This window comes from Trachinotus anak, unplaced genomic scaffold (assembly GCF_046630095.1).
Source record: "Trachinotus anak isolate AG129_WGS33_773 ecotype Australia unplaced genomic scaffold, CSIRO_AGI_Tana_v1 ptg000013l, whole genome shotgun sequence".
Lineage (NCBI taxonomy): Eukaryota > Metazoa > Chordata > Actinopteri > Carangiformes > Carangidae > Trachinotus > Trachinotus anak.
Genome location: NW_027273864.1, coordinates 6,507,680 through 6,517,035, shown reverse-complemented (window position 1 = coordinate 6,517,035; position 9,356 = coordinate 6,507,680). Strand labels below are relative to the sequence as shown.

Genomic DNA, 9,356 nt, shown 5'->3' with positions numbered 1-9,356 from the left:
GAGTTCATGTTCATGTACAGTAGATCCATTGATCTCAATCATATTTGTTGAACAATGAACAATCGGTCACCATGGCGACAGACTCACCATCCATTTATAACCCTCAGCCATCTGAGCTCTTCCTCTCTTTTTGTAATACCATAAAAAAACCTTGTCTGTCTGTGACTGTGGCATCTTTAGGAAGACAGCTGACATCACTTTGTTATGAATACTAAGGGGTTAGGTACCGTAGCTGTTCAACATCAGCATGAATGCTATCTTGTGTCAGATTTCCTAAATCCAAAAATAACACTTCTAAAGAATAACAGCAAATACCTTTTGTAGGAAACTAAATTATGACCAGTTTCCGTTTCCTATTAACATATCGAGTTGGAAAGTTATAAATATGTTGAAACTGAACATAAAAAAAATTAAAAATTAGCCCAAAAAAACACCTTAACCACTGGTTATTGTACCGGTTAACATTATTAAACTTCCATGGTTATGTTTAGATTCACAGCACTTGGTTTAGATTAATAAATGATCCTGGTCTGGTTTAGTACAGACTCACAATGATTCAGACACAATGTGTTACAATGTGACAACAATCTTTTCCTCACCTTAACCAAAGTGCTCTTGTTGCCTGAACCTGACCACAGGACTGTGGGTGTGAACCCTGGTCTCTGGTGTGACAGCCATGTGCTTTGAACACCCACCATCCACTGCTACCACCTCCATGGCCCTTCCACTGCTGCTCCTCATAAATGTAGTGCCTCTGAACACAGTTTAGTTGTATACAAACATAATCAGGCGTTGTAGATGGAACAGGTGGTGTGTTCTACACTGCAAAACCTCTACATCTTGACTATTTTCCTAAAGCCCTGTAATAATCTAAGTTCTGTTCTTCTCTATTCTCACTCTTTTCAGAAGTGTTCCACTGTCCTCTTGCATGACGTTTTGAAACTGCTGTCAGTGAACATGAATATGCAAATGAGCAAATGACAAAATTTTGTGGCTTCCACTGCCACACAAATAAAACTTGAGGTACACTGTAATATAAATAAAATGAAATATTTCACAATGAATGCTAAGTTTTCAGTAAGTATTCAGTTAAAAGATAAAATAAATTTCATCAAAGTTCAGCTCCGCAAAGAAGGATTTTTAAGTAGAGTGGCGGGAGCATGTTTCTCTGTTAGAGACCTTTGCAAAGAAAAGGTGTGTTAAGCACCTCAAGGCCGAAACTATGATTGTCTGTAATAACTGTGGAATGATGTTTTAATTGCAATAGACTGTAACATTCGTTCTGGTTTGTCAGAATTATTGCCATAATGTAAACCAATAGTAATCAAAAATGCAACAATAATTATGAAGAATTCCATCCTACATGTTTCTCTTTAAAAGCAAGTAAACTATGTTCAAAGTTCCTTTCACTTGTCAGTTATGCCTCAGGCTTTTTAGAGAGGTTATTCAGTCAACACTTGTTAGACAGCTAGCATGATTTAGGGGGGTTCAGCTCCAGTTAAGCTGTTGGTGAATACTTGTGGAATTTTAAATCCTAAGCTCTAAAGTTTCACAATTAGTATTTGTCATGTCATTTTCAGCAGCTGCAGAAGGCTGTAAACAAACTCACTACTCTTGGAGACCAGAACGGAGCTAAAGGCAAACTGAATACTGAACTTAAATTGTCAGGGAGCCCAAAACACCACTCCAAAATATGCTAATGTTGTGCTGTCTTCTGGATATGGAGATGTTTGTGAACACATTAACATTAGCAATAACAACTTCATAATTGCGTGTTGAGTTGTCATCTTGTCAGGGAATTTTTCTGCCCTGTACCAAGAGTGTTTGACTCACATTAAATTATTTTTATGATTAGTGCCTATGGCCTGAATGTGAGTTCTAAGTATTTCAGTGCTAACAGAGAAGTCCGATGATTCCATGTTTTTGTGTAGACAACCTTTACGTTAGTGTTCCCACAAAAAACATGATCAACTTTTTGATATTAAAAAAACTTTACTGGTATATTTGACACTCATAACAAAAGAGTAGTTAACAAGCTGCTTTTACTTTACATACATGAAAACCAAACTGTTAACAAACTGTTACTAAAAAAAGCTTTTTTCTTCTGATCTGTTTTAACCCATTGAAATGTGTCAACAACGCAGGCGGCATGTGGTGTCATCACTTGCAGAGAAAGTGAAAACACGTTTGACTGAATGTGCAGTTGCACAGGTGAACATTAATGTGCATTAGTGTGCACTGTAACACTTTTGTAGGTTAAGCTCATTTCTGTATGTGTGTTGTGTATTTCCTGGTGATCAAAAGCAGTAGAAAGATGTACAACAGTAGCTACAAAGATGTACAATGAGTATGCGAGAAGAATGAACTGTGAGTAATGCATATGCATATGAGATTTAGAACTTAAATTGAAGACAATTTCATGTGTAAAAGTGTTTCACCCAGCTAATGAGGAAATCAGTAGTGGAACCACCCGTATATGTGAAAAAGGCCATTAAAAACTCTATAGAAAAAAAAAATAGTAGTGGAACCACCTGTATCTTACTAAAATATAAGTTGTACGGATGTGCAGAATATCATCTGTGTGAGTGTGTTTTGAGAGTTGTAGTAGAAAGGGACATTATATGTTTCAAGCAAGTTCAAAAGTAAACATGGATGTTTATAGTGTGTCATTCAGTAGACCCACACAGCCTGTTGTGTGCAGCCAAGTTATGTTGATGTGCTTGTGAAAAGATGAAGTACTCATTTTAAACTAATGCATGCTTGTAAGTCCCTTTTGTGTCAAGGTGTGCAACAGTTGCCATATTGTGAAAATACAGTACATAAATACTAACAACTTTCTTTCCCAACAATATGAAAAAAACAGGGTACATATTGTTAAACACTTCAGGTTGAACTGATGCAGTGGCGGTATGTCCAGGTTAAGGGTCACAGATGCCATTGGAGGAGACACTCAGCTCATCACACCATTTTTCGTAAGCTCTGTGCAGGATCTCATAAGATGTGTTATTAAAGATTTCTGCAATGAAAGAAAGTAGAAGAAAGAGCACATGCTTTACCAACACAGTACATGTGACATGAACTTTGATAAGAACTAGCTCATTCAATAAATCTTACTGGAAAAATGGGTTTATTGTCAGTGCATTGGAGATTGATATGAGGCCAGCTTGGCAATCTATTATGACAAGCCTTTGCTGGTATGTTATCCACAATAGCTCGCTAACTAGCTGTGCAAGTAATAACTACATACTTTTAGTCACCAAACTTCCACCCCTACCTAAGGCCGTTTGTATTAGTGACAAGATGAAATCACCTTACCTCCTGCATGCTGCTGAGCAGCAATTTTAGGCTGTTTGAAGACAGCGCCAATGCTATTGTTTTTCTGATAAGGACAGACTCACTCTGATGATTCCTACCTGCTTGCCCAAGACCCACGGGCAGAGGCATCCTGACCAGACCACCAGAGTGCTTCAGCCTGTCTTGCAGGGACCTCTGTATGAGCTCCATGGTACATTCCTCATGCCAGACAGGAAGCTCAAGGCCCACCATGCAGCTGATGATCCTTTGCTTCTCTTCTTCAGTCAATAGACCACTCTCTTGAGACACGTACACCATGTAAGACATATCAATGTTCACTGCCTCACCATGCAGCAGAGATGGGAGAACTTTCTGTATGGGAAAGAAAAGTGTGACAATGTGAGGACATGACTGTGAATATATGTACTAAGTCGTGTATCAACACTGGGTTTACATACAAGTGAGGGATCTCTTACCATCTCTAATGCTGGGCTGATAAGATGTCCAAAGTCCACAAGTCTGTTGAGGTCATCCTCCCAAAGGTTTGGGGCGAGCTCCTCGAGCATGGTCATGATAGCTATACGAGTTGCTTGTGATGCAGCCTGTATGCTGCTGCACCCGTAGACACTGTTATCAGCCTGGAATTTAGTGTCCAACAGCATAGGGCCATGTTTCTCTAGGAGCTCAAAGAGGCCTTCGTGCTTCATCAAGGCCATCTGCAAAAAAACACATTGGGCTACTATCAATAGAAGTTGAAACTTGCCCTTTGTGAGTACTGGGGCTTATTTGGGCTTATTTATGGGTTTGTTTTTTTTTTTTACAGGCAGTCTTAATAACTGACATACAAGGCTTGTCTTGCTCATTAAATATTATATGATATTGGTATATAATATAGAAAGTGGTACAATTAGCTGGTGAAGATGCTAATACTGGTATTTTTATTCCCCAGTATGTACCAGCTTTAGGATAACTACCCCACATCCGGAGCTTTAACGTACCTTTAACATCTCTGCCAGGCCGTTTGAGATGTGTCTTCGAGGAACAGTTTGTATGAAGGACAGGTCAAGGAAGGCAGCAGTGGGTGGAATGTAGGCACCAAGCTTGTTTTTGCAGTTTGCAAAGTTAACCCCTGTTTTTGCCCCCACACTAGCATCGATGTAGGAGAGCAGAGTGGTTGGGACCCTGATGTAAGGAGTGCGTCTCCTGTAGAGTGAGGCAGCCAGGCCCACTATGTCCAGGCACACCCCTCCACCAATGGCAATGATAGGCTCTCTGCGGCGGTCAAGGGAGAAGTTGTTGACCTCTTCCAGGATCTTTAAGGCCATTTCCATGGATTTATTCTCCTCGGTGGTGGGTAGAGCCAAGATCTTGTACAAGACATTGTTGGCCTCTAAGTACTCAGTTATCTTGGAGCCGTAAATTTTGTAGACTTCCTGGTCAACAACCACAAAACGTTTGAGTGGTTTGCCTGATATTTTCATGTCCTCCACCTGCTGTTGGTCAGTGAGGTGACCCAGCAGGAGTGTGTCGTTGCATGGGTCCAGCAAGTTCCTAGTCTCAGTTACCTTGTAAGTAAAGACGATGGGACTGACCACAGTCCAAGTGGTGCCCTTCTCTGTGATGCTCTCATAGCTGCAACACAAAACACATGGAAAAAAAATATTATAATCTCGTGGATATTACCAATGCTTTCAGAGTAAGGTTTCAATTATTATAGAAGTTGTTTTAAACTGTCAATTCATTGCACTAAACATACATACAACTGACAAACCTCAACAAGCTGTTAAAACAGTTTCTCAAAAGATTCCTTTGTTAGACAGAAGTCCTATCTAAGTCGCAAGGTCCACATTTAACTCTTAGACAATGAACTTTGGTGAACTCCAAAACTCCTTGACCCTGTTTAGTGTAAAAGCTAAATAAACAAGTTATTCTCACAGCTCACACTGCATAAGGAAACATGGCACTAAACTACTCCTCTCCCAAACTCAAAGACTGTGCAGATCAGTGCTCAGTATATTTCTTAATATTAAAGTCTCTCTCTTGACAAATTTGTTGTTAGAACAATGGACAGAGTTGAAACAATTTCTTCCTGACACGTTTCATTTCTGTTCTCCTGTAATTATAGTTGACATGTCAAACAGATGGCTGTTTACCCTCAAGCCAACTACACCCATATGGAACCAAAACTTGTTTAACCAGATTTTGAAATCATAAAACCCATGCATTTCAATTTTTTTTTTTTTTTGCATTGAAATTATGTATATGAATTTTTCTTTACTGTGAATTCAACTTGTGAAATTTTCAATAGCTAATTTATCAGTTTTCACAAAAATTCACAATTAAAAATTCAAGGGTAAAAAATTTCAAATCATATATATTCAAGTTGCTCAAATTTGACAGGCCAGATTCAGATCAGATCCATTAAAACTTCAGGTTCATCATCTGGGATACCAAGGATAAGCAATCAACTGTGTCTCAATTCGAACCAGCATCCAGTCAATCAATTTACACTGCAAAAGTCATGTGACACCCGAGATGTCAAGGCAGTCAACTGTGGCAACAGAGAGACACAGAGATTTGACTGCTTTAATTGTGTATTATTGTTTTGTCTGTGTTGATGATTTGTCTGTTATATATTCCACATTTATTTTCAATAAAGAGGTTGGTGGAAAAAAAAGAGATGCCAACATTGAAAGGTGGTGAATGGTACACTGCTAGTGGTGGTGCGGCTCATGCCAATCCCCTTCAGCAGCATATACCACACACACACACACACACACACATACACCATGCAGTGGTCAGCCACTGTCAGACTGCCACTGATAAGTTTGTCTTGTCTGTTCTGTTGTTGTGTAATGTGCGATGCTTTTGAAATGACAGTAAAATAATGTATTACTCTGATAGTGATTCTGACTCTGAGCTAAAATAGCCTTTGTTAGCCATTATTAGCATATGAATCCATGAATGGTTTTTGCCATAGCTGGGTGTGTTGTTGGATCCATAGAGACAGGAATGATTGTTCAGCCTTGTTAACCTGGATGTTGAAGTATGTGCGCCTGCAGCTTTCAAAAGGTGTTAGGTTGATTGACAGCAGAATTATAACATGTTATTTATTTTCCTTAAATTTCAGTGTCTTCACAGCAGCTGTCAGACTGACATAGTGCAGACTCTTATTAACACATATATAACTTAAGGCCAAATTCCAGCTTAAGTGCGATACCTGAGACACTTCAGTTGACAGAAACTGTATGTCTTCTGTGCTATTCTTGCATTTCCTGACCCCCTTAAGCCAATAAATAGTGGTTTATGCCCATACTGTAACTAGATGCTTCTGCTATTCAACAAGAACACATTCAAGTAGCTGCCTTTGCCCTTTGGCACAAACCTCATGTCAAAAGCGTGAGAGAGTGAGTGAGTGTTACTGAGAAAAAAGGTCAATGGAAAAAAACCGAAGGATGAAGAATGAAGATGAAATTCCCTGTTGATATCTTCAAAGGCATTTTCCAAAAGTTTTGACTAAGTTTTGAAACATACAAAAACTGTAGTTTGTTGCTCCTTGTTTTTTAGCTTTCACATAATTAAAATTCTTTCCCTTAATTTCACCAAAATATCTTCATTTCAGTTCAATTCAGTTCTGTTAACACCAGCCTAATGATTTACAGCAATCTAGATAGTGCTGCTATTCAACATAAAACAAGTGGTTGCCTAAACTTAACCCTATCGTGTGACTGTGTCTTTGCCCTTTCCCTCAAAACCTTATCCTGCAACATCAAAAGAGAGAGAGAGGACAGTCACTGAGTAAAAGGTCACTGCAAAGAAACAAAACAAAACATAACAAAAACATAGTAATAATTAATAATAAAACAAAAACACATCAAAAGCACTTGCATTCATTTTCTTTTTGCTATCTATTTAGTAGAGGCAGAAGAAAACTTACCTTTTGAATGACCAATCTAAACAAATATGTAAAAGTGAGGAAAAACAGGAAATAAATAAACTCAACATCATGAATGGTTTTCTTCTTCTATATTTACACTTTTTCTCCTTCTTTGAAGTTATTCAGATGTGAGTAAAAAAATAATCTTATACTCACATTTTTGCAGCAGAGACACAGTCGACTGTGTCCTTGTTGACCTTCTTTCCCAGTTTGCGCTTCCATGTACTTTTGACCCGTACTAAGCTAAACTCAGTTTTCTTTCCTTTGGTATTGTTGCCTTCGAAATGAACCTTCCCCATTCTTGCTGTGATGACTGTAGGTTGCAGATGTGAACAGAGCTAGTCACAGTCTTAATGAGACTCCCGGTCGACTAGTCCTTAAATACACTATAGTATTTAGAGGATGCCTCTGAGACAAGGGAGGAGCAAGTCTGTACAGTATGCTTCACATGTCATCACATGTGTGATTACTATTATACAATTTTTGTGTAACTGTGAGGTAACACCTGATCTGCCATCTTTTTGGCAGAAATGTTCAGCATTACTCAACTACATAATCAGTGTCAATTATTAAATGCAGAGAAATGTGGTTTTGTACTTTTAACTATTATTATGCGATCACTGACTCTTTTGTTTGACTGCATAACAGCTTGATACTTCACAATCATGCCTGAACTTGGCTATTCATTAAAATAATAGAGGCATATGCTGTGTTCCACATCATATGCATTTTGTTATCTTTCCTCAGTCTTCATTTTATTTAAAAATGCGGCTAAGACGGAATACAGGACTGAAATTGAAAACAGCTCTACCACCCAATATAGTGAGACTGATTAGGGGAACAAGGTCATCAAATGTTTGATTTCAATATCTATTCCTTATCCACCCCAGACATCCCTCACCTAGTTCGTTAATCAAATTCTTTTTAGCCCTTGAATATAACACATATGCAGACCTATCATTTTAAATATAACATAAACCTTGTCTCATGTCCGCTTCTTCGTGGTGAGCATGAAGAAGACGTGAGACAACTGTTATAATAATCTTCGGGGGCTAGCAATCACTTTATATTACGTTGTTTTTACTTGAATGTAACCAGTGGACCGGCTCTTGGTGCTAGCATACAGTATGACCTTCTGTCGAATGTTGCATTAACAAAGAGCTCTCTCTGACCCAGTACAATGAGATTGTAGAACAAGATGAACTAGAACTAGATGTCACTTAGCTGAAGCTGCACCAATCAGTATTTTTTAACAACAATAGACAGATGTGTAACGTGAAAGGGGGTCGCGCCAAGAGAACTGTCACATGGCTGCAGTCCCCATCAGCTATTCTGGATTGTTGTTTCAGTTTAAAGTACACTAGACCAGCACCAAACAACAGAGAGGCTATGGAAAATGGAGTGTATATACACTGAGTAATGGTGGTGTCTGAGTTTTAGAAATTAAAAAAATCAATGAATTCACTCATTTATTAATTGAAAATCAATTAATTTTGAAAGATGTGGTCATTGAACACATTGTGTCACAGCAATGAGAAGTGAAGCACACTGACTTCTGTTGTCCTGACTATGTGAAGAGTTTTGAAAAAGTGAGCTCCTGGCTGTAAGAAACTGTAATACTTTTATGCATAAAAAGTTGCATTTAAGAATTTATTGTAACAGTCAAATGTATCTTAGTAGTAAATATTTGAAAAAGGAAAAGCTCTTTAGCTTAAATGCACTTTTTTATATTGATAATATACAGTATATGTTTTATATACAGTTGTCTATAATATATTTTCTCTGTTTTGACAAATATACACAATGTGAATTTGTCTTTCTATTTTCTCTTTCCGTGGGCAGTGGGTCCCAGCTATAAATACCCATAAATGCGAGCCCCCCCCCCCAGACTCTCCAGTTATTCCAGGCACTCCGCTGAACTGACCCAGCATGACTCGCACTATATTAAAAATCCAGTCACCCCAACAATTCACTTTGACCCCCCCCCGAGTAACCGCACCTTGAACCAGGACAACCCGTCCACCAGTGCCCTGTGGGGGACGTTGTCTGCCGGTCTCCGCCGTGGATTTAAAGATCCACGGCTGTACCTGGACACGTGTGGCGCGCTGTTGGATAATGAGTGGTT

The 9,356-nt window shown here is 38.7% G+C and overlaps 1 protein-coding gene across 1 annotated transcript; it reads right to left on the bottom strand.

The window, feature by feature from the left end:
* Positions 1 to 1,972: 1,972 nt before the first annotated feature.
* eevs (2-epi-5-epi-valiolone synthase) lies at positions 1,973 to 9,354 on the bottom strand. The gene is made up of 6 exons (XM_071494528.1): positions 9,231 to 9,354; positions 7,388 to 7,544; positions 4,293 to 4,926; positions 3,771 to 4,010; positions 3,414 to 3,666; positions 1,973 to 3,016 (listed from the first exon to the last, which is right to left on the bottom strand). Exons 2-6 carry the CDS (start codon positions 7,528 to 7,530, stop codon positions 2,919 to 2,921), a joined length of 1,368 nt encoding a protein of 455 aa, XP_071350629.1. The 5' UTR covers positions 7,531 to 7,544; positions 9,231 to 9,354; the 3' UTR covers positions 1,973 to 2,918.
* Between the last annotated feature and the right edge of the window lie 2 nt (positions 9,355 to 9,356).

Bases quoted from the DNA above. Each gene is read 5' to 3' on its own strand.
- eevs (XM_071494528.1), bottom strand. From the start codon at position 7,530: ATGGGGAAGGTTCATTTCGAAGGCAACAATACCAAAGGAAAGAAAACT. The intron at 3,667-3,770 runs GTAAGAGATCCC...TTTCCCATACAG, and splicing joins TCAGCCCAGCATTAGAGATG to AAAGTTCTCCCATCTCTGCT. The intron at 3,017-3,413 runs GTAGGAATCATC...CTTTCATTGCAG, and splicing joins CGTGGGTCTTGGGCAAGCAG to AAATCTTTAATAACACATCT.